The 24205-nt window shown below is 36.4% G+C and overlaps 1 protein-coding gene and 1 non-coding gene across 3 annotated transcripts; both read left to right on the top strand.

Moving 5' to 3' along the window:
• The first annotated feature begins 14160 nt into the window (after positions 1–14160).
• LOC111907573 (uncharacterized) lies at positions 14161–17440 on the top strand. 2 transcript variants are annotated; one of them, XM_023903378.3, is made up of 6 exons: positions 14161–14883; positions 15427–15641; positions 15777–16071; positions 16165–16250; positions 16691–16782; positions 16897–17440. In XM_023903378.3, the coding sequence occupies exons 1-6, from the start codon at positions 14578–14580 to the stop codon at positions 17124–17126; spliced, it is 1224 nt and encodes a 407-aa protein (XP_023759146.1). In that variant the 5' UTR covers positions 14161–14577; the 3' UTR covers positions 17127–17440. The 2 variants fall into 2 exon arrangements, with proteins under 2 accessions (XP_023759146.1, XP_023759147.1); XM_023903379.3 differs by having other exon boundaries at positions 14162–14883; positions 15430–15641.
• A 6332-nt stretch (positions 17441–23772) lies between these two features.
• On the top strand, positions 23773–23846 carry TRNAV-AAC (transfer RNA valine (anticodon AAC)). Its single transcript has one exon. It is a non-coding gene; the product is annotated as a tRNA-Val (tRNA).
• Positions 23847–24205: the final 359 nt, after the last annotated feature.

The following is a 24205-nucleotide window of genomic DNA, read 5'->3' as shown; positions in this document are numbered from 1 at the left end:
ACAAATGGTGGTTTTTCATCAGAATATACACCAGGAACGATCTCAGCATTCAAATAAGAGCTTATGTTCGTCTTCAATCCCAATGTTGCACTGAGAGTTGGATCCTTTTCCACTTTAATTTTAACATTTAAAGTCCAACCGTCGGCCTCCTTCATCACTGGCTCAATTTTCAGTTCACTATTGTCCTTAGATGTTTCAACTTCACTTGCCACCACCGGTGGCTCCTCCACAACACCCAAATCTGTTTCATTTTTAGGAAATTCTAGCACTTCCTCCCTTATTCTATTACGTCGTGTTTATGCAAACTATTTGATGATGGAGTATTCACAGCCACCACACTTGGAAATCTGAAAAGACCAAAACTTGTAGTAAGATGAAATTGAATACAGATCGAGCTCAGATTGGTACGTATCTCTTCAAAATATGCTTCCCCGTTACGCTAATCCCACCGCTATTCCACCAATAGCTCCGGCAACAGCCGACTGTTGTCGTGGTGGTCGTCGTTTATGATGCGATTTGAAGATAACGGTTGGTAAGACATGTCGTAGTTAGGGCTACAATTAGGGTTTCGATCTTTCAAGAATCTGATTCCAAGAGAGAGAGATGTTTGATGATACTGAAGATGAAGATGAGGGATCTAGGGCTTTTTCTTGCTAAGTAGAAGAGGCGGGGGATTAACTTTTTGGGATTCAATAGGCGGGCGTAATTTTCGTCAATTTCATTTCCCGCCTAAAACGCGTGTTTCACTTAAAAAATATAAAGTGACACATTTACATGACGCACATTTTATGAAAGGCGCCCTCCGCATTTCTTTTTTTTTTTCTTTTCTGACACTAATTTTAGGGCGCGCACAAATGCGTGCCCTCTATCCTTTAGATTTTGCAAAACTGACATTATCTTTTAGGGCACTTACAAATGCGCATTGTCTATTAGCGAGTGTCATTGTTTGCGCGTCATTAAAGGTCTATTTTCTTGTAGTGCCTGAACCATCAAACACTTTCCCGCATAGCCTTCTTTCTCTTACTTCACCACAAAACACCCGTTATAGGTAGGTTTCCTTACCTCATCATCCTCCAAATCTGTGGACCATACTTCAACTCTACCGTCATCGGTTTCCTCTTACACAATCAACGCAGGTTTCGCATTTGATGTATTTTTCTTTTAGAGCTCGTCTATTTTCTAAATGTAATAAACTTCTCCTTCTTTTCATTCTGCTTATGAAGAAATCATTCCTTTGCGAAATTATTTTTCCATGACAATAATTACATTCATAACCATAATCACCCAATAACTTCTTTTCTTTCTTTTCCTCATCATTCTGAGAGTTCTTGAAACTCTCCTCTCTTGGCTTTTCGGAAATTGAGTTTCCCTGCTTGTATTTGTTTCTAAAGTGAGAGAAATTCTTCTTATAGAATTTATTTGGGTTAGATACCATTAACACTCTGTCTTCTTTTGTGAGCTCATCATTCGAAATGTCAGATTCAGAATCATCAGCAACAAACTTCTCACCTTTAGCAACCAATGTCAAAGATCCAACACTAGAAACAAGCTCTGTTTCCTTAGTAACCCCATCTTCGTGAGACTTCAGAATACCTAATAGTTTTGCCAACGAATAGCTTTTTAATTGTTCGTGTGCTTTAACAGTGCAAAACTATAGCCTTCAGATTGTATTTAAGCATTTTCCTTAATAGGTGATTGAAGTGATTGGCTGTCTTTTCCAAGTTCTCATCTGGCTTTTGCACAAAAGATCCAAATTCCCACAAAAGTGTCATTTACACCGAATGTTGCAAGTCATCATCACTTGGATAGAATTCCTTAAATCTATCCAAATACCTTTTTCTGTATCACATGCACTAACAAGACAGAACATGTTAGGAGGAAGAGCAAATCAAATAATTCTCATTGCTTTTAGAGTGCACATCAACTTGATCTTCTTATCATTTGCTGGATTGTCTGCAATGATTTCATCATAATCCTTCTTTGTTTTGACTTCTTTCTTCGTTAATGAATACTTATATGTTTCAGTTGTCATTGCATGCCATATTGTAGAACCGTGTTCTTCAATTCCCAGTATGTAATTTTCAAAGTGAAGCGCCCATACCTCATAATCTTCTATAAAAAGGATAGGAATCCTTGATGTTGAACCGATGCTACTTGGAAGATTGAATGAAAGAGAGTGAAGATCGTCGTTGGCCATAATAATAAGATTTAAAGAAATCAAAAATATAGAATCAGATGTGTAAACTATAGTCGAGTTCAAGAGTAAACTAGAGATCTAGATCTAGAATCAACAATCAATTGAGAAGATTGTGACAACAATAATAGATCTAAGAAAATTGTAAAAACCTAATGCAAAACCCTTTACCCGACAGAAGAATATCGAATTAATTAAACTATCTCCTACTCTAATACTAATTGTAAAGACAATGAAGATCGATAGATTCTATATTTGTAATATGAATTAAAGATGAAAAATAATGAAGATCAAAAGTGTGCAGAATGATTATTATTCACAACAATAGAATAGTTATCAAGGAGGAACTATTCTGTACTTGCCTCTAAAAAGTGTAACCCTAAAAGATTACATGCACGCTATATATAGACAAAATTACATAGCGGTTTCGAACATGGATAGGCTTGTTTCGGAACAATTGACACAACATATTATTAACCCTAACATATTGAAATAGGCCGAAGGGGATTGCAAGTACCCATATATACTTGATAATATTCGGTTGAAATAGACCGAAGGGGTTTGTAAGCACCCGGATATGCTTGACAGTATCCGGTTGAAATAGACCGAAGGAGTTTGCAAGCACCCGGATATACTCGATAATATCCGGTTGAAATAGACCAAAGGGGATTGCAAGCACCCATATATTCTTGGATGTATGTTTGTAATGTATGTGGTATTTTGGGGAACTCACTAAGCTTTGTGCTTACGACTTTCAATTTATGTTTCAGGTACTTCTAGTTTGAAGGGGAAGAACCCGAGATGATTGCAGTGCACACACCACATTGCTCTGCATTTTATATTACTCTAATACAAATGGATGTTATTGATACACTTTAATTCGCTATGGCTTTGATGATGTTGTCTTGGATAATGGTTTTATTAATTTAAAAATCGAAATTTTTAGTATTAAATTTTAGGACGTTATAGGTATTCACCTATTCACTATGTGGATCCTGAATATTACAAGTACGTTGGTGATGATGATGTTGGTACATATCTTAATGATGTAGGTGGTTGTTATGTTGACATGCCCCAACAAAAAGTTAAAGTTATGAATAGTGGTGGAGTAGATAATAGTAAAAAGAAAAAAGTTATGATTCAGGAATATGAAAATCTATGTGGTTATGGGGATTTTGTTGATCCTGCTGATGTAGATTTAGATATAACTGACTTAGAAATCAATTATGATGGAGATGAGTTGGGTGATAAACATAAAGTTAAGTTTTCTGATAACCTTTTTTATAGTATAACTCCTCTACCATCATGTCCAGTTGATGTTAATGAAAATATATCACACAGATGGTAAACCTCAATCAAAAGATTGAATGTCTCTGTATGTTTAATAACAAAGACATTCTAAAACGGGCGATTGGGAAACAATTTCTTCAAGAAAGTTTTCAGACGAAGACAAGTAGATCGACCAAATCAAGGTATGAGATTGTGTGTGTATTGGGAAAATTGTTCTTGGTTACTAAGAGAAAAATGAATTAAAAATTTTGGCGGACTTTTCCAAGTGAATAAATTTGTTGATGTACACACATGTTCTTCAACAATGTTGCAACCTAATCATCAACAAGCAAATAAACATGTTTTGGGTGAATATCTTACTGATGTTTTGGCTGAAGATTATGTTAGAGTAAATCATGGACAAGATATTATTAACTATATGAAAGCTCAATTGAAAATTAGTATCTCATACCATCAGGTTTGGCATGCAAAGCAATATGCACTGTTGTTGTTAAGGGGTACCAAAGAGGATTCTTTTACCAAACTTCCAGCTTATTTCTACAATTTGGTCAAACATAATCACGACACGTGACACATGACACATATTTAAACAGATTATGATGATTGGTTTGAGTTCTTGTATGTCTCACTTGGTTGCTCGGTTAGTATTACTATTTTTACTATTATTATTTTTATTTTGATGTACTTAACTATAATCAGTATATTTGAATAGATATACAATATATTGTAGGTACGCACTTTTGTCAATTATTATAAGCCGACCCTTGTAGTAGATGGATCCTACCAAAAGGGCGAGTTCAAAGGTACCATGTTACTTGCAGTTAATAAGGATGGATAAAACCAAATATTACCGGTTGCATATGGTATATGCAAAAATGAGTGTACCGATACTTGGACATGGATTTTTCAAAAACTACGTGATTGCATAGGCAATATGGAGTATCTAACGTTTATATTGGATAGGTCTCCATCTATAGTGACATCTGTTGCCAACATTTTTCCTCACGCTCATCATGGAATATGTGGTGTCCATTTGTATTTCAACATAGTAGCTAAATAGAGGAAGAGTAAGACAGTTAAAGGAATTTTTTTGGGAGGCTTCTAGAGCCTATATAACTTATGGCTTTAATGTTGTCATGGACCTTATGAAAAAGACAAAAGAACCAGTATGAGAATACTTACAATGTATAAATCCGGAAACTTGGTCTAGGGCACATTTTTGAGGCAACCGTTACAATCTTATGTTGTCCAACAGCGCGGAGTCTATAAATGCATTATATAGACATGTATGTAAGGTGCTAATGCTGATGTTGATCGACTTTTTTGTGAAACAATGCAATAGTGGCGGTTTCAAAGACGTAACTTTGCAGGTAGTAATTTGTAATATTAATGTTTGTGTGAAATGTTATTGATCTTAACTGTGTAATTTTCTCTGTTTTTTTAGCGGAAACAACACACTCACCCCCTGGACCGATGATATTGTAAAACAAAATAAAAATACTTTTAGTAATTTGGATGTTCGCATGATCTAAAGTAAGAAATGTGAGGTCAAAAGGGGGAGACAAAATGTCATTGTTGATTTCCAACAAATGACATGTATATGTAGGCATTGGCAACTTGACGGAATACCTTGTGGTCATGTCATAAGAGTGCTAACAGTCAACAATTACCAATACTGCTTGATGTATGCATTGAAAGCTTACCATACCAAAACATATGAGGAATCAGTGAACCCTTTGCCAAAGCCATCCGAATGGGAGATCCCTAATGGTTTGATGACTATTAGGTTGCCTATAATGGATAAATGTCAACCATGCATGCCAAGAAACACAGAACGCATTCCATCCCAAGGCAGAGGTCTAATAAGAAAATAGTGTTCTGCATGCGGTCAAGCAAAACACACAAGAAACAATTGTTCTGGAAGGGCGTCCGACAGTGGAGCAAGTCGTATAAGAATTCCTACCACGGAGACGACATTTAATATCGGGGCTTGTGTAAGTTGTTCACAGAGCTATAATGCCAATTATGATTTAAAACTACCTTAAATTGAAGAGTTGTTAATTTATTATGTATTGTAATGTTTTTATTAATTTTCTAAGATGTCGTTATTATGCTTTTATGTTGTAATATAGTTTAAACATCATAAGACCAAATGAAGTTTTTATACATGATTTTTAAAAATACTTGGAATTTAACGGTAAACAAACATATTAATCTAAAAAAATTACATATAGCAAACCCAAAATATGATAATCTTACAACGTTTTTTTAACTAATTATTAACCTCAGTGAACTGCAATAGGTACTTCTCTTTCTCGATTGTTATATACTCATCTAATTCTCATTTTATCTTCGAAACGGTCCTTTTGCACCCTAAGATGTATCATCTCTGTGTCCTTATCATCAATCCATTTTTAGTCATTTTGATAGTCTTCTTAGTCTTTTTAATCCATTCTTCATGCTCTTTGATTTTCTTTTATTAATCTCTATCCATCCTTGAGCTTGTTTGCATTCAGATGCAATAACTTTACGACATTCAGTGAGAACCCAGGACGACTCTTTATCCTGTTTTTGTTGTTCTTCAACCCTTTTCAATTCTTGAAAAGTTTCATCCAACATATATGGGCCTTCCGAAGAGGGTGCAACAAAGGGGTCGAATGGATCACAGTAGTAACAATCTACTTCGTCGCATGAGCAAATTTCAAGCTTTGAGGATGAACTCATAATAAAGTTGAGATTATTTATAATCTTTTTAATAAGAAAACGATCGTATATGTCATATTTATACAACCTAGTAATATGCAAATCATACTCCAAAGGCAAACCATTTTGTAGTCACGGTTGGAATTCATAGATAACTATTTGACATGACAAGTCACTATAGTAATTTGTAAATCATAGTCCAAAAGACAACCATTTCGTAGTCAAAATTGGAAATGACTACACACAGATGATTGTTTGACATGTTAAGTCACTATAGTGCACAAAGATTCAACTAGATTGGTCAAGTCCTTTTTAACTATCTTTTTAACAAAAATAGATGTTTAATCTATACGAAACAAACACCCATGTTCAGAAATTTCGTCCAATGTAGCAACTTCTTCGAATGCAGTAGTTGCTTATAATTCTCCATGGCCATAGATGACAAGCGAGGTGTTAGTCGTAACACGATGTTGGATTCGCGTTTAGGAGGGTGTGACGCCACTAACTCCCCCGCATTGCCTGGTAGGTGATGAATGGACCCGCATAACATCTTTTTTCAACCATGAGATGGGAGACGAAAAACACCGGCTACAATCAGATATTGTCAGTAAATGGATGGATGTAAAGGGAGAAGTCATATAGTTCAATCTATGGTATAATTATGTTAAAAATACCAAAACTTATTATGAAAACACCGAAGATCTTTTGGATACTGTTAAAGATTTTTACATTTTGGAGCATGAAGGCAGTGACTTCGCATATGAGGACGTGTGGAATCTTGTTAAAAATAATCGGTATTTCATGTAGATGATTCTTTTATTATGCAAATTTCATATTTGTATTGTTTTATGTGTAATACTTCAAGGGATTGTTATTTGTAAGGTTTTATGACCAATGTTTCATGAAATAAATTAGAAAATAACCCAACTTTTTTCATAATAACCTAAAATAGACGAAGTACATCTAACACAGACGAAATACATATAAGTAATCTAATACAAACCTAATAGAAAGAAATGAATATTAAACAAATGGGACATATTTCAAAATATTCCAAGGGGCTTCATACTGAAATTCCAACCCGTTACTTATTGATTTGTATTCTTTTTTAGCAACTTCCAAGATGACCTCCCCAGTAGCATTTAAACGGGTGTCGACAATTTTGGTATAAAGATTGTTGAATAATAGAATTTATTTTTTCATTTCATACCATTTTGCTATGATATCTAGGTTGTCACGATGGTTTTCTACAGTTGTTTGAGTTTCAGCGTTGAAGATATAGGTTAAACGAGTCCAAAACATTGGATCATTCAACTTGTTGGTCTCGTACACATAAATATATGTACGACTTAGAACCAAGTACTCCTCAGAGGTGCATGGTTTTGAAGTCATTTTGAGCGAAATAAAGAGAGTAAAGTAATATATGAAGAACTGATATATCTTTTAGTGAAATGATTTTTTCACTGAAAGTAAATTTATAGTAGGCTTCATGACAACAATAAACGACATGTTTTTAATGTCCGTCCAAAGCACATAAGTGTCTACACAAAATCATAGTCAAAATTTATAATTTGTCTGCAATTCATATTCCAACTTAAATAAAGAAGGCATTGTACTTATTGACAACACAAGACATGATTGTTTAACTTGACAAGTCATTCACTGACTGACAACACATGACACGACTGTTTGACTTGACAACATAACTATGAATAAAATGGGGCCACTATAAATAATTGTTCCTCTTGATATTAATTCTATCACCTTACAATTTTAGCTTTCAAATATGGACCCACATGTACCACTCAGATGGAGTATCCAAGAGGAGGTCACTTTGGTTCATGCTTGGATTGTAACTATAGATGAGGATTTTCCACTAGGTCCACCACAAGTTCACAATGGATCATTTTGGTCTCGTGTCTGTCATTTGTTTCACCATCAAATGGGTCTACTCAATATCAAAGAAAAAGAGATGTCAAAGCCAAGTTGGTGGATTTGAAACAAAGGGTGAAGCATTTTTAACACATTTATAACAAGCTGGATGAAGATATTGTTACATCCCGATGTTAAGGTACTTTGAATTTCAACCTTCTAATTTTATTATATTGCTTTTTGGTCCCTAAGTTCAAGAAAATGTGTATTGAAGCCCTAGTGGCATTTTCATAATTTTGGCAGGGAGGAGTATGCTATGTGTACTAGTGTGTACGCTGAGCATACTAGGGCACACCCTAGTACGTTGTGCGTACATCTACGTACACGGGGCTACTTGCTAAAAGAGGAAGCCCTAATTTTTAGGGTTTGGTTGGTATTTAAGCATCCTTATGGCCTCATTTCCCTTCACCTTAATAGCTTTCATCCTCTCTTTATTTGATTATAACCCTAGAACCACCTTGTGAAGCCATTTTAAGCATTAAAGTGTCCGTTTGTGTGCTTAGGAGAAGAAGGAAGGAACCAAGCTCATCTTGGATGGAAGAAGCATCTTGGATATGGAAGTTTTGCACCATTCTCCATCATTTCAAGGTATAAAGTTCATACCTTGATGGCTAGTTTACTAGATCTTATTTATGGGTGTTTTTGTGTCCCCTTTTTTTTTCTCAAAAGTCTCATCTTTAGCATAGCATGTTTTGGACGTTTTGATTTTTCCTTTCAGACCCTGGGAGGGGTCCTTAGCCATAAAATTGAAGTCCCGTTGGTTAGAATTATTCCATGCATCTTGTAGAAGGTCATAATGGATTAAGACCTTGAGTTAAGCTCTTATTAGGCGTGTAAAGTCATAAAGTTGGAAACTTCATGACTCTAGAGTGTGTTTGGTTCATGGATCTAAAGTTAGGACGTAAGAGCTTAAGCCATTAAGCTCTTAATGAGGTTTTGACATTTGCAAGGTACGCCCTGCGTACGAGGTCAACCACCCCGATGGTGGTCATCTGCGAGGGTTGGAGTACGCCCATCGTACCTATGGAGTATGACCTGCGTACTCGCACTGGGTCAGCTCGATTAGGTTGAGTCAGCTGGGCTGACTCAGTTAACTTAGTGGGTTTGACCAGTTGACTTTGACCAAGTTTGACCTTGAGGGTATTTTGGTTATTTTGGGATTTTTATGGAAATAGTCATTTGGTAGGAATAGGTGCCGGTTAGAGGGTTGAGATTCAGAGTCAGGACCTTATCAACTTTTGAGAACTGAAGGATGCATTATCATGTCAGCGAAGAGGGTTCGCTCCAGGAAAAAGGGAAAGTCGGGTTTATGATACTTTGAACCCTCAGGATTTTGTCAAGTTGGCAAGTTGGCATGAAGGATGGACCTTTTGAAAAGGTCTGATTGGGATTCACATCACCTTTCACGATTTGCACTTGCTAAAGTGCGTCTTGGATCAGGAGGTGGTAGTATCGTTGGATGACATTTAGATCTGTGAGCACCTGGATTTTGTGGAGAGGCTTGTGGCCATTATGGAGAGAAGGGTGAAGGTTCTACGGGGCAAGGAGGTACCTTTGGTGAGGGTACAGTGGGAGCACCATAGAGGGTCCACGTGGGAGTGGGAGTCGGAGGCATAGTGCGGGAGCACGATCCGAGGATGTTTACCGCAACAGACTTCGAGCTTGAAGTCTAGTTCAAGTGGGGGAGAATTGTAATGCCCCAATTCTTGAATACCAATTTATGGTCATAAATTCTAATGAATTCAAGATCTACTTGACGAGTTGGTTGCCTGGCTCGTCGAGTAACAGCGGGTTTGGACCACGTATTTAAGTGACCAACTCGCCGAGTCGGAAGAGTGACTCGACGAGTTGGAGTTGGAGGGTGAAAACCTAATTTCCGGGGTTTGGCATCCTATTTAAGGGATCATTAGCCTCCCTTAGTCCCTTTGCATCCTCTTGGGAGACTAGAAACCCTAATTCGTGTGAGTGTGCTCCATTTGTGTGTTTTAAAGCTTTGGAAGGTGTATCCTTGTAAGCAGAACTTGAAGAGCAATTGACTAGGAGCAAAGGACTTGTAGGGATCTGATATCTACCTCAGATGACATCTCTTGGAAGGTATCAAGTTGTTACCTTGACCTCATTTCATTCTAGATCTCATTGGTTAAAGTTTTGGGCTTTTCTGGCATATAGTGAAGCTATTGTGGGTATGAGCTCAGATCTGAAGTTGTAACTTTAGATCTGAACTCTCCTTTCTAAATCCATAAAGTTATCAGCTTTGGCAAGTATGAACCCCTCCTTAAGTGTAAAACCCCATTTCAAGCTTGCTTTTGGCATTTTGAGTCATTAGAGCCTTTCATACACGTAAAGTTTGCAACTTTACATGATAAGCATGCCTTGGGAAGTTGGATTTGTAGTATGGAGCTTTAGCATGGATTAAAAAGCATCTGTATGGATGAAGGACTGAAGGGACTCGACGAGTCGCATGGTAGACTCGGCGAGTCACATGAAGATGGTCATGGACTCGACGAGTTGGAAGAACAACTCGACAAGTCCGATGAAGATTACCTTGGGCTCGGTGAGTGGCATGGTGACTCGGTGAGTTGGCAAGTTATGCAAGGAACTCGACGAGGAGCTGAGGGTACTCGATGAGTTGAGGTCAACATGGACTGTTGACCTTGATAGTCGACTTTGACTTTGATCAAGGGTTGACCGTTTTGACTTTTGGGGATAATTGGTAAGTGGGTATTTATGAATTGGATCATTGATGGTTATAGGTGTTAGAGTTTAGGGCAGTGTTTTGGGAGCATGATTTTGTGGTTCAGTCCGGCATTGCAATGTGAGTTATCCTCACTATATCAATAGGGTCTAAGTCACCAAGGTCGGCCCTTTCTTGGATTGTATACTTGTATTTGTTTGATATGCTTATTGATCTGCTAGATCGTTTTGGCTAATATATATATGCATGCTAGTGTTACATGATATCTATGTGCACATGATTGTCCTGGTTATAGGATGATGCTATGTTAGTGACCGGTTAGGTCTATATCCCAGTTATTGGGATGTTGCAATGATTAGTGATTTGTTAGATCGGTTTGACTGTTACATGATATGAGCTAGAGTATGATACTTATGTGCACATGTTTGTTTGGTTGGGGGTTGGGTTGAGACGATCCTGTTTTGTGATGTAGGCCAACATACCCGGTGAGCAGTCCGAATAGGCTGTAGGCCTTGCGAGGCGGTCCAGTCATGCCGAAGGCTCGGGAGCAGTCCAGATAGGCTGTAGGCCCTGCGAGGCGGTCCAGTTAGGCTGAAGGTTCATTATGCATGTTGTTCTGTATTTTGTTGATATGGTATGATTATGATTATGGTTATATGGGGTTGGTATTTTGGGGGTAACTCACTAAGCTTTCGGGATTACAATTTCAGTTTATTGTTTCAGGTTCAGCGGATGGCCGCGGGTAGGCGAAGGCGTGACCGTACACTTCCTCGATTGACGATTATGATTTTTGGGAACTCTGATGTATAAACTATTTTGAAAACAAATTGTAATAATTGAATGGTTTCAAATGATTTAAAAAGTTTTAAATTGGCTGGAATTTCATGGGTGTTACATGGGTTTTCGGTCGTGAGCTAGTTTTCGGCCGTGAACTGGTTTTCGGCCGAAATCAGGTGTTCAGATCTGCTAGTGATTTCGGATTTTGAAGATATGAAGGCTGTTCTTGGTGTTCTTGAGAAAAAACTTGAAGATTTGAAAGTTCCTTCTTGAAGATGAGGGTGTTCTTGGATGATCATTGGGAGAGTTTTCGGGTGGAAAGAGTGAAAAAAGGCCAAAGTTTTCGGATGAAAACCTTTATATCGGCTGAGTTTTCGTCCGAAATGTGGGTTCTCGACCGAGAACTGTTTTCGGCAAGAGGGTTTTCGGCCGAAAACGAGGACTGAACGAGTTTTCTACTGATTTTCAAGGGAAAACTTGATTTTCGAGTGTTTTTGGTTCCGACACTTATATAAATCTTATTTATATATTTTAAATTATTTTTTAACCCTCTCAAGCTTAATGGAATAAACAAAATTCAAAATTTTATTTAACGGGATTGACTTTTGTTGACTAAAAAGTATCGAGTTGTCACAATAAATATATATATCATTTTGATATAATGTGGATGAAAATTTGTTATACCTGTTAAACTCCTGTAAATTAGAGACGAGTGGCATGCGTTCATTAGTAACTAGTTGTTGCGAGTATTTCTCCAAAAATCCTTGCTCTAGCGTATACAACATGGTGACTCTCACCACGTCCTCATTGCTTAATTGATGAAGTGAGTTATTGAACACGTTCGTAAGGTCATCCATACTCACGGGATGTGAAAGTGGCACAAATGGAAACATACGTTCTCTGAATGCTGCAAAACCAGAACTGGGATGGAAATAAGCTGCAGGCCGGTGACTAAGCAGAATGCTTTCCTGTCAAAGCAAACCAGATAGTCGCCAACCGGAAATAGAAGCTCTTATAGGTCAATTGGATCAAAAATATTAACTTCCTTACACATTAGATAATGACATAGTAAATGGTGTCACTCGACACCCGTCGATATGTGCACGTAATCACCAAAACATGATTGTCAAAACATCGCTACACAATCTAGTTGGTTTTGTAAGAGCGCCATGATTTCCCGCCCAAGTTCAGGTTTGCAGGTTGTAGTAACAATCGTTGCGTATGTTCTATCGTGCTGCAGTCAAAAGAATTGTTAATTAGGGATTTTTGTATGTATGTTCTGGAGTGAAATTATGGTTTTTGATTGTATTCCAGAATTTAGGGTTTTTTATTGTATTCCGGAATTAGGATTTTTGTATGTATGTTCCGGAATCCGAAAATTGGGTATAATATTCTGAACCATAACTTCCGGACCAAAATTCCGAACCCAGTTCATTGTATTTTGGACAATATTTTCTTATTCTAGATACGTTCCGGACTAACAAAAAATAGGGTTTTTGATTACGATGTATCATGTAGTTTAGATGTATAAGTCTATATAATCCTATAATTACCTTAACAAGATTAATGTTCACAGAAAACCCTATAATTGTGTAGACTAGACATTTTTTAACGTATAATAAAAAATAAATGCATTTCATTAGAAACAAATTTAAAACTTACAAATAAAAATTGTATTTCTTCACCAATATCGGAATACATTTTTAATTGTAGAGTTGTCCGGAATGGGATATCAAGTTTAATCTAAAACAAAGGATGTCGAATCACGTAGTTTTTGAAAAATCCATGTCCAAGTATCTGTACACTCATTTTTGCATATACCATATGCAACCGGTAATATTTGGTTTTATTCATCCTTATTAACTGCAAGTAACATGGTACCTTTGAACTCGCCCTTTAGGTAGGATCCATCTACTACAAGGGTCGGCTTATAATAATTGACAAAAGTGCATACCTACAATATATTGTATATCTATTCAAATATACTGATTATAGTTAAGTACATCAAAATAAAAATAATAATAGTAAAAATAGTAATACTAACCGAGCAACCAAGTGAGACATACAAGAACTCAAACCAATCATCATAATCTGTTTAAATATGTGTCACGTGTCGTGATTATGTTTGACCAAATTGTGGAAATAAGCTGGAAGTTTGGTAAAAGAATCCTCTTTGGTACCCCTTAACAATACCAGTGCATATTGCTTTGCTGGAAATTTGAAATAGGTTAAATGGTATTTATAGATTACCGGGTTGAAATTACTATTTATTTAACCGATTTTGAAATCGGGTCCGGAACATCCCATTCCGGACCAAATGGTCATTTTGCCAAAAAAAAAAGACTATTTAATAAAAAAACTAAAAATAGTCCCTATATTTTATGTATGTCATATATTCAAAATAGTTATAGTCATTTTAATAAATAACTAAATGATTTAGTTAATTACATTTGTTAATTATATCATCCATTTCTGTGATTATTATCCTTAACAAAAATCATATAAAAAAACAAACAAACAAAGAAAGTGAAATGGATGTGATTATGTGAAGGTAGGGGTATCGATTTTTATAATTCACTCTTTTGGGTGTTAATAGCCTGTCCCCCATCCATTTCCCTCACACACTGCTTTTCGTCTCTCTCATCAAACCTTCATTCAAGACTAGTTCCAATCCTGTTCACCTTTCGATCGTCACAACAACAACACAAATCGTTGCTTTATTGTTTGATTTCGTTTGATTTTGTCAAATTGCAGGGTTTTTCTGAATCCATCGACTCCTTAATCGGCTGATTTTCATCTTGTTTTTAACTATTCGTTTACAAAAAAATCAAATACCCGACGCGGTTTTGTGTTAGATTTATCTCTTACAGAAAAAATGAATCAAAATCAATCTCATTGACTTATAAATTTGTCGACAAATCGTTGCTTTCGTGATTCGGTTTTATTGGAGAGATCGAAGGATTTGTAACATAGGGTTTTAGTGAAGATGTTGGGCGCTGGATTGCAGTTTGGACGGAGTCGTGGCGGAGAGGATAGGTTTTACAATCCGGCGAAAGCGAGAAGGAATCGTCAGAATCAAGAGAACATCCGTAGAGCTCAAAGTGACGTTAGTCCGACCCAATCTACGACATCATCTGGCAGGGAGGAGCCGGAGAATCGACTCATACAGCCATCGAAGCTGGTACCGTTGGAATCCTCAGTGGCGGCGGTGCCGGCATCTTCACCGTTGTGTAATCTTGAACGGTTTTTAGACTCTGTTACGCCTTCTGTTCCTGCTCAACATCCCTCTAAGGTCTGTACCGATGTTAATCTTTTTCATTGAAATGAGTTCAATTGATTCAAACTAGTCTTTTCAGTTTACACATGTATTGCTAATTCATTATATCATGAAGTAAAGTAACTTTTAGGAGCATTTGGTTTATTCAATTGACTATGGGATGGTCAACTAATCAGTTTTTTTATATATAATCTAGTAGTATACTTTACTTTACATTTTTAATTGAGGCTTTCTCTTTTGTCATTGGTACTACTTCTCTGAAATTCATATTTGAAAACAAATGAAGTCAGCTTGAATTCAATATTCTGTGAGCCCTGAGGGTGGCCTTTCAGTCTTTATGAGGTCTCCATGAACAGAGTTTGCCTTTGATGTTATATTTCTATTGTTCAATCAAGGATATCATATATTGACATCAAAATATATGTATTTCTGCTAAAGTACCTTCCAAAAAGAATTAGAATACAATAAAATGGTTAATGTTCAGTAATCATGTATAAACAGGGATATTGTAGTTGTTTATTTGATCCAAATGATGATTTTACTTGAACTTTATGGCAGCAGAGAACTATGAGAGGATGGAGGACAAGTGATGTGGAATATCAACCATACTTTGTTCTTGGTGATTTGTGGGAATCTTTTAAGGAGTGGAGTGCTTATGGTGCTGGAGTTCCTTTGATATTGAATGAAGCTGATAGTGTGATCCAGTATTATGTGCCTTATCTATCTGGAATTCAAATTTACACAGACCCTTTGAAGTCTTCAATAAAATCCAGGTACTAGAACAGTAATTATCTTCCATTCTTAAATCTTCCTCTTTCTTTATTAGGGTTATGTCAGGCTCCATTCCAACTTGTAGCATCTATTATGCTTCTTTTATGAAATCTAAATAATCTTGTTGTTGTTTGCAGGCAACCAACTGAGGATAGTGATGATAACTCATTTAGGGATTCAAGTAGTGATGGGAGCAGTGATTATGAACATGAAAGGGGTTCTTTACATTATCTAAGGGAGAAGAGTAATAATCATCACCCAAAGAATGACATTCTTCATCGAATGGATCATTTGTCAATGAATGATCAACACAATGTACTTCAAGAAGGCTTTTCTAGTGATGATAGTGATTCTGCCACCACTCAAAGCAGCTTGTTATTTCAGTACATGGAACAGAATCAACCTTGGGGCAGAGAACCTTTGACTGATAAGGTTAGTTTTCCTCCTGTTACAAATAAAAGCAAGAAAGTGTCTTTTATTCTTTTTATTTTCTTCATAATTAGTTTTATTTTCTTGTTGCAACAGATACTTGATCTTGCTCGATGCTTCCCTGAATTAAAAAGTCTAAGAAGTTGTGACTTGCTGCCCTCTAGTTGGCTGTCTGTTGCTTGGTATGATTGCTAATACCTTTTCAGTAGAGCTTGGAAAGGAATGGAATTGTTCATTCCATAGGAATGAAAAATCCTGTTTGTTGACCATTTCCAAAGGAATGTGATTCCTTTCATTTTGTTAGTGTTTATCCCTTCGTCATCCATCTTAAAAATTGCAATATAACCCATTTTTATTTAAGTACTTAAGTACTTTTTAATCACACAGTTTATTAAAGGTTGTATAATTCTAATTAAACTACTATTTTTATTGTAAACTATCGAGAAAATGTTGTTTTAATTGTAACTTATTTGGGGTTTAATGATCACAGATTGATTCCATTCCTTTGTGATTCTGTTCGGTTCCATCCAATCAAACAGATTCTTAATCTGGTCTTTGCTACTTGCTCTTTCTCACATAATATGCTACTACTAAATGGCCCTTTTTTGATGCTTTTTATCAGGTACCCAATATACAGAATTCCCATGGGGCCCACCTTGAAAGATCTTGATGCTTGTTTTCTAACTTTTCATTCCCTTCACACTCCTACTACAGGTCATTCATATATATCATATAAATATCCCTGGATTTTTTAGGCTGAAGAACAATCTTTTTTAATATATATTAATTTACAAGTTGCATTATTATTGTTTTTGTTGTTTGTTTCAGGCAATGAATGTGAGCATCCACCTGTTGTAAGCCATTCCAATGGGACAGATTCCATTCCGATTCCGGTGGTTTCATTACCGGCATTCGGTCTTGCTTCATACAAATTCAAGGCACCACTGTGGGTCCCCAATGAATTGCCATTGATGACCTCTTTGTTACAAGCTGCTGACACCTGGTTGACTTCACTTCAAGTCAACCATCCAGATTATCTTTTCTTTTCACGTAGATGATATGATATCATCATAATTGATTTTAAACCTTTGTAACAAACCCAAATCATTTCCATATCTCGTGTATGTTGGTCTTTGAGGTGGGACCCGTAATATTTAGTTGACATATTGTATGAAAAAAGATTAAAAAAAAAGAGAAATAACAAAAAAGGAAAAGAAAGAAAGAAAGAGGTAGAGTAGGAGGTGTGTGGTGAGGTATGTTTTGTTATAGAGAAGTAACCAGTAAATTGTTATCTTTTGCATGCTTATTTATCCTAAACGACAAGTTGAGAGATAAACTATATATAATTTTTATTTACATTTTGGTTATATCATCATCACATGTTATTTTGGGTGGGAAATGCGAAATGATAAAGAAATGGAAATACCCAGTTGATTCTTTTTTGGTTTTGTCTTCAACATAGAAGACATACAAAGTATACAACCACTTGTTTTACGCACACAATTACAGAATAATTACTGAGATGAAACACGACTATGGACAGAAAGAAAACCCTAACAATACAATTTGCTAATTTCTGGAGTGGAAACAAGATGTAAACAAGTGTTTATAATTGAAACTTTTGATAATATCAAATAGATATTAAAGGCTGGAAGAAATTTGCCCTGCTCTCCTCGTTCATTCTACAATTTATAACAGTACAATCTAATTGGAACATATCTCTCCACTTTAACCTTGATCTTCCTGTATTCATATCATAATATAATTATAATCAAAATGTCCTTTTTTAATATCTTTGCCATGTAAACAGAAAACCAAAAAAAAAAAAAAAAAAAAAAAACTAGGATTGATTTATAGTTGAAATACTTCAATAAGAGGCTCCCAACATCAAAATAGAAGAATAATTACCTGTATAATTCCCGTGAACAGCTAGGATTTAAGGTTTTTCCCTTTGATTCCGTCACGATAGAACCGAACATCAAAGGGAGAGTGCTACGGTGATTTAACCCCAAAAGTATAGAAGGCTCTTATGGCAAAATAACTGAAAATAACACCATCGATTAAAAAAAAAAACGATAGACAAAAGCGGTGAATGGGTTCGAAGTAGATGGAGAGAGTTTCTTATTCCGTTGACTAATTCGACACAGTATCCAATCCATAGGCTTGCTTTTGCCCTCTCTTGATAGTACATCGACGCTCCTAAGTCACTGAATTTAAACTCAATCGGATGAAAGGAAGCGAGAGATTAAACATGACAACATGTTGTGTTGTGTCTGGTTCGTGTCATGTCAAGACATCAAACCTGTTAAAAAGACTTGAGTTTAACCATACTCGTTTAATTATTGTAACATGCCGTGCAACTCATTTATTTTTGTGTCGGGTTTTGAGTTATGCTTTAGACCTTGTAAATAGGTTGTGTCATGTCAGGTTGAAATATTTTACAAGTTGGAAAAATAGGAGATGTGTCGGGTTTTGGGTTAAGCTTTAGACTTTGTAACATGTTGTATCATATCGGGTTGAAACATCTTACAAGTTGTAAAGTAAGAGGCGAGGAGACGAAAAGGAAAAAAAATAAAACACTAGAGTCAAGAGGTGAAATGACAAAATTTATAGTAAATTGAGAGGGCAAAATAGAAAGAGTAAAAGTTTGGGATGCAAAAGGGCTAGGCCATTTGGATTAAGTCACTTTGAAAATTGAAACACTTTCATATTTTTTGTTTTCCTCAATGTGATTTAGCTTTAGTCCTTCCCAAATTTTCATTATAATTATAATGGTAAAATACACAAAAGCATAACTATATATCTATCAACATTCAGAAAAGCCCTTATATTTTCTTTATATGCAAAAAAAAACCCATACATTTTTAGTTACCTTTCAAAAATTTCAAAATATCCATTTTTTAAAGTTAGTGAGTTGTTTTCTAAGATGACATTTACATTGTTGGTTTTTAGGTTGATATGGAAAAAAAAACATTGTCATTTATTTTTGCTTGACTAATGGTCGTTAAGTAAATTATATATTTCTCACGTTTTACTTTAGAAAATAGGTAGTGTCCCTTATTTATGTTTTCATGTTAATCTAAAAAAGAAAAAGATAAATGTCATGTCACAAAACATTCAGTAATTTTTTTTAAAAATTGGATATTTTGGTTAATGTGAAAGTTAACTGAAAATGTAAGAGTTTTTTTTTTTTTTTTTTTTTTTTTTTTTTTTTGTTTTGTTTTGTTTTGTTTTGTTTGAAGGGATAATGACTTGATAGGGTAACGAACTTTTAACTTTGTTCACATTTAGTCACTGAATTTCTTTTTCCGTGTTTGATTTACCAATGAATTATTTGAAATTGTTCACATTTTACACTGATGACCGGTTATAAGTGTAAAATGTGAACAATTTAAAAAAAAAAAGGGTAAATCAAGCACAAAAAAAGTTTAATGATTAAATGTGAATAAATTTGAAAGTTTGTTACCCTTTCAATCCATTATCCCGTAAATGGTTCTAAATGTTATTAAGAATGAGCACAAGTTGAATATGAAAATCACAAAAGTGAGGATGTTGTAGTAATCGTGTGATATACCTTTATTGTGTAAAATACTAGAAACAACACTTAGAAATACAACATAAACGACTTTAATCACATAGAAATTGAAGAAGAAAAATTATGGTGGTTTCAGACATATACTTAGGACATAGGCAACAGTTTTCATTCCATAGGGTGGAGACGGTCATTGTAGATCATGCGAGGAAGAGAGAATATATGATAAAGAAGCTTGAAGATAATGCAATGTTAAATTTAAATGAGGTTTTTCTCTTTACAATGAAACAAGTTTTAATTAAAGAGTGTGGATGCATAAGATCTAGGTCTTGGAGTAGTACATGAGTAGTCTAAGTGGTAATCGCCTTTACATTGTTTGTGCATTTTGCCTAGTTTTTTACGTTCAACTTATTTTATTGATACTTTTCTTCCTAGTTATTACTTGTATATACCTTTTTTTATTTGTATGTTAGTTCTAACACTCGTGTCAGGTATGAGTTAAACTCTAATTTCAAATCTTCATTTTGGGTGGTCACGACGTGATGGAACTTCACCACGGTGTGGTAGTATTTTTCATGATCGTAGGATTTTAATAACAAACCACGGTATGACCATGGGTATCACGACATGGCAACTGTTTTCAAGAAAACCTTAATCCTTGGGCTTTGGGTCCTATTTAAAGGACATTATAGCTAGAGTTTCGTGATCATTCAACCTCCATCACCCTCCTAAGCTCAGAAACACTAACCTTAGCCTGCTTTGCATATTGTGAGCTCATTTTTGGTACTTTTGTGATCATTTAACGAGAAGGAAGCCTTTTGGTATGGTGGTTCACCTTCATAAGGATAAAATATGAACAATTTCAAATAACTCAGGGGTAAATCAAGCACGAAAAAAATATATTACTAAATGTGAGCAAAATTGAAATTTTGGTTACCCTCTCAAGTCATTATCCATTTTCTGAATGCTGGTAGATAAAATGATTGTGTTTTTCTGCATTTTGCCATAATTATAATTATTGAGTTTAGTCTACTACAAGTCTACAATATATAATATATTTATAAAATAAAAAATTATATATAATTAAGCGGGTCATATTCGAGTCATCTTCGAGTTGAAGACTTAAGCCAACTCGTTTATTTTTTGTATCTATAATTGTAATTTAAATTTTTAACAATTATTCTATCGCATTTTACCTTTTATTTATTTACATCATAATTTTTAAATAAAAATTTCTTATAATAGTTGTAGATTAGCATATGTAACGACCGAAAAATACAACCAATTTTAAATTTTTCAAAAACAACTCGATTCCATTAAATCATTACAAAAAGGTTTTCAATACAAAACATTTAGCGTATTCCTAGAATCACATTACTACAAAATCATGAGGAGCGGTACGATCACGCCTTCGCCTTGCCACGGTCTCCTGAAGAACCTGAAAAACATAAAACCACAACTGTAAGCCCGAAAGCTTAGTGAGATATCCCCAAAATACCAACCACTTATACCATACACGCATAACATGCCACAACATATCTGATCACAGAACAACCATGCACTTTGGGTCTACTGTGTGACTGGTCCGCCGCACCGGCCTACAGTCCACCTGGTCCACCCTCTGAGTCTAGTCATAAACCTCGAGTCTACAGTGTGATTGGTCCGCCCGCACCGGGCCTTCAATCCACCTGGTCCACTCTCCAAATCTAACCACATACATCGAGTCTGCAGTGTGATTGGTCCGCCCGCACCGGGCCTTCAATCCACCTGGTCCACTCTCTGAGTCTACAGTATGACTGGTCCGCCCGCACCGGGCCTTCAGTCGGCCTGGTCCACTCTCCGAGCCTCGGCACGTCTGGTCCGCCCTCTTGGGGCCTACAGCCTATCCGGACCGCTCGCTGGGCCTTCGGAACAACCGGTCCGCCCTGGGTATCTTAGCCTACAGCACAAAGCAGGACCCGCCTCAACCCAACTCCAGTCCAAACAACCATGTGCACATATACATACAATCATATAGCAATTCACAGTCAACAAGCAGATCAAACAGATCACATAACATATCATCATCCTAACCAGGATACCGACCTAACAGGTCACTAGCATAGCATCTCCCTATTTCTCAAGATACCGATCTCAATCAGGTCTCTAACATATACCATTCTAGCGCTCAGGATGCAAACATATCAAAGCAGTAACATAACAACAACTACCTGGATCTCAATCCGATAAGGGCCGGCCTTGGTGCCTTAGACCCTGTTGATATAGTGAGGATAACTCACCTCGAAACAGCCGGCTGGAAGGATAAGATCCCGCTGCTCCAAACTCCGACACGAACTCCTCCACTGAACACCAAAACACTCAACTCAATAAATACCCTTAATTACCAAAATACCCTCGGAATACAATTGGTCAACCCTTGGACAAGGTCAAAGTCAACCCCTGACTGACTCTACTCGCCGAGTCCCCAAGCTCAGGACTTCCCTCAATCCGCGACCTAACTCGCCGAGTCACCCCGAGACTCGCCGAGTCCAACAACTCTAAGTCCACTCGCACACAACTCACCGAGTCATCCCTTGACTCACCGATTCTCGACTCGACCAGAAAATATTGAGACTCTTCGACAAGACTCGCCGAGTCCAAGAACAGACTCGCCGAGTCTAAGGCTATCTTCAACCTACTCGCCGAGTTGTTCATACAACTCGCCGAGTTCCAGGCCATCTTCATCCAACTCGTCGAGTTCCAGCTCATCTTCAAGCAACTCGTCGAGTCCACCCATGTGACTCGCCGAGTACCACCGGTCTGAATCCATACAGAAGCACTCCAGGCCATGCAATTGATCCAAAACATAGATCTAACCTCCTACAACCCATCCATCACGTAAAGTGGCAAACTTTACGTGAATCCAAAGAGATCTAGGCCTTTAACACTTTAGGGCTAGGGTTTGGGACATGATAGATTCACTACACACTCAAACACATGGACTTTCAGGCATTCCAACCCTTCTCCATTCCAGATTTGAGGTAGCAACCTCAGATCTAACCTCTAAACTCCAAAACACCAAAAGATAAGCTCCCCACAAACCCCATAATGATGAATCCATAAGAATAACAACCCAAGGACGAGATATTACCTCAAAAGAACGCCCCAACTGCAATGGAACTCGAATCCAAGCAAAGCCCCTTGCTCCAAGCCTCCTACCCTTCAAGATTTCCTCAACAATTGCTTCTCCAAGCTTCCCAATGCAATATGATCACTCACACACGAAGGCTAAGGGTTTCTGGACTTGAGGATGAGTAAAGAGGTTGGGGGAATGAATGTTATGTTCTTTATATAGGGCTCAACCCCGAGAATTAGGGTTTTCTCCACTCAGCGCCTACTCGCTGAGTCCACCTTACTGACTCGCCGAGTCGACCACTTAACACGCGACCAAGTCGCGACTCTACTCGTCGAGTCCACCCATGGACTCGCCGAGTTCCCTTCCAATTTTACTCTTTTAGCCCTTCAACTATACTCTTTGCTATTCCGGGATGTTACAGCATAACTTTTATCTTTTGTTATGTTTGTTTACTCTATTATCAATCTCCGATAGTGTTTAGACGGTAGGTTGTCGTTTCGATCACACTAAATTTTAATATCTACTTAGAACAATTAGTAAGATTATGATATTAGTCATCACAGTAGCGCCTAATTTATTATTATTATTATTATTATTATTATTATTATTATTATTATTAACGTCAAAATACGCAGTTACAACTATTTTTTACTATACACAACTACAATAAATAAAAAATACAATTTTATTTATCATCGTTTTTTTCAAACATACTCATTAAAAATCAAGCCTCCTTTATCACCTATAACAATCTGAATTTGAGATAGGAGGGGATTAGGGATCCTAAAGAACCAAATTTAAAGGTCATTATGCTTCATGCAATAAAAATCATATCCCAAATCAACGACGAAACTTAATTCAAGAATACTTTCGAAAAAAAGAAAGAAAAATCTGGATCAAGTTATAAGCGGAGCGGAGGTTATGATTTATAAACAATTGATGCTCAACGTTCTCTTGCATGCTAGAAATTTCCTCAAAAGTTTTACAAACAAGATTATCCCGTAAAACTCCAAATCCGTATAATTTATATCCCGAGTCATTTAAAATTGAAACAAAAGGTTTCGTGGTGTAGTTGGTTATCACGTCAGTCTAACACACTGAAGGTCTCCGGTTCGAACCCGGGCGAAGCCATAACTTTTTTGTTTATTTAATTTTTTTTTATTAATTCAGTTTTGTTACTGACTTACTTTACATATGAAAGTTTTGTTTATCAACTGTTGTTACTGTTACATATAGAATAAGAATGTACAATTTGAAAGTAAAAGTGAAGTTTCAGTAATTGAGCTCCACAAAAGGACTGGTTTGAGGGTTTAGTCCAAGTTCTTCAAGTGTGGAAGATAGTTGATGGTGACCATAAAGAACTCATTTTATCAAGTCTTCGTCCATTTTCTGAATGCTGGTAGATAAAATGATTGTGTTTGTCTGTATTTTGCCATAATTATAATTATTGAGTTTAGTCTACTACAAGTCTACAATATATAATATATTTA

The sequence above is a fragment of the Lactuca sativa genome, chromosome 3 (assembly GCF_002870075.4).
Source record: "Lactuca sativa cultivar Salinas chromosome 3, Lsat_Salinas_v11, whole genome shotgun sequence".
NCBI lineage: Eukaryota > Viridiplantae > Streptophyta > Magnoliopsida > Asterales > Asteraceae > Lactuca > Lactuca sativa.
Note: the sequence above shows the minus strand (reverse complement) of the source record. Positions and strands in the feature narration are given on the sequence as shown.

Bases quoted from the DNA above. Each gene is read 5' to 3' on its own strand.
- LOC111907573 (XM_023903378.3), top strand. From the start codon at position 14,578: ATGTTGGGCGCTGGATTGCAGTTTGGACGGAGTCGTGGCGGAGAGGAT. The intron at 14,884-15,426 runs GTCTGTACCGAT...ACTTTATGGCAG, and splicing joins CTGCTCAACATCCCTCTAAG to CAGAGAACTATGAGAGGATG. The intron at 15,642-15,776 runs GTACTAGAACAG...TGTTGTTTGCAG, and splicing joins AAGTCTTCAATAAAATCCAG to GCAACCAACTGAGGATAGTG.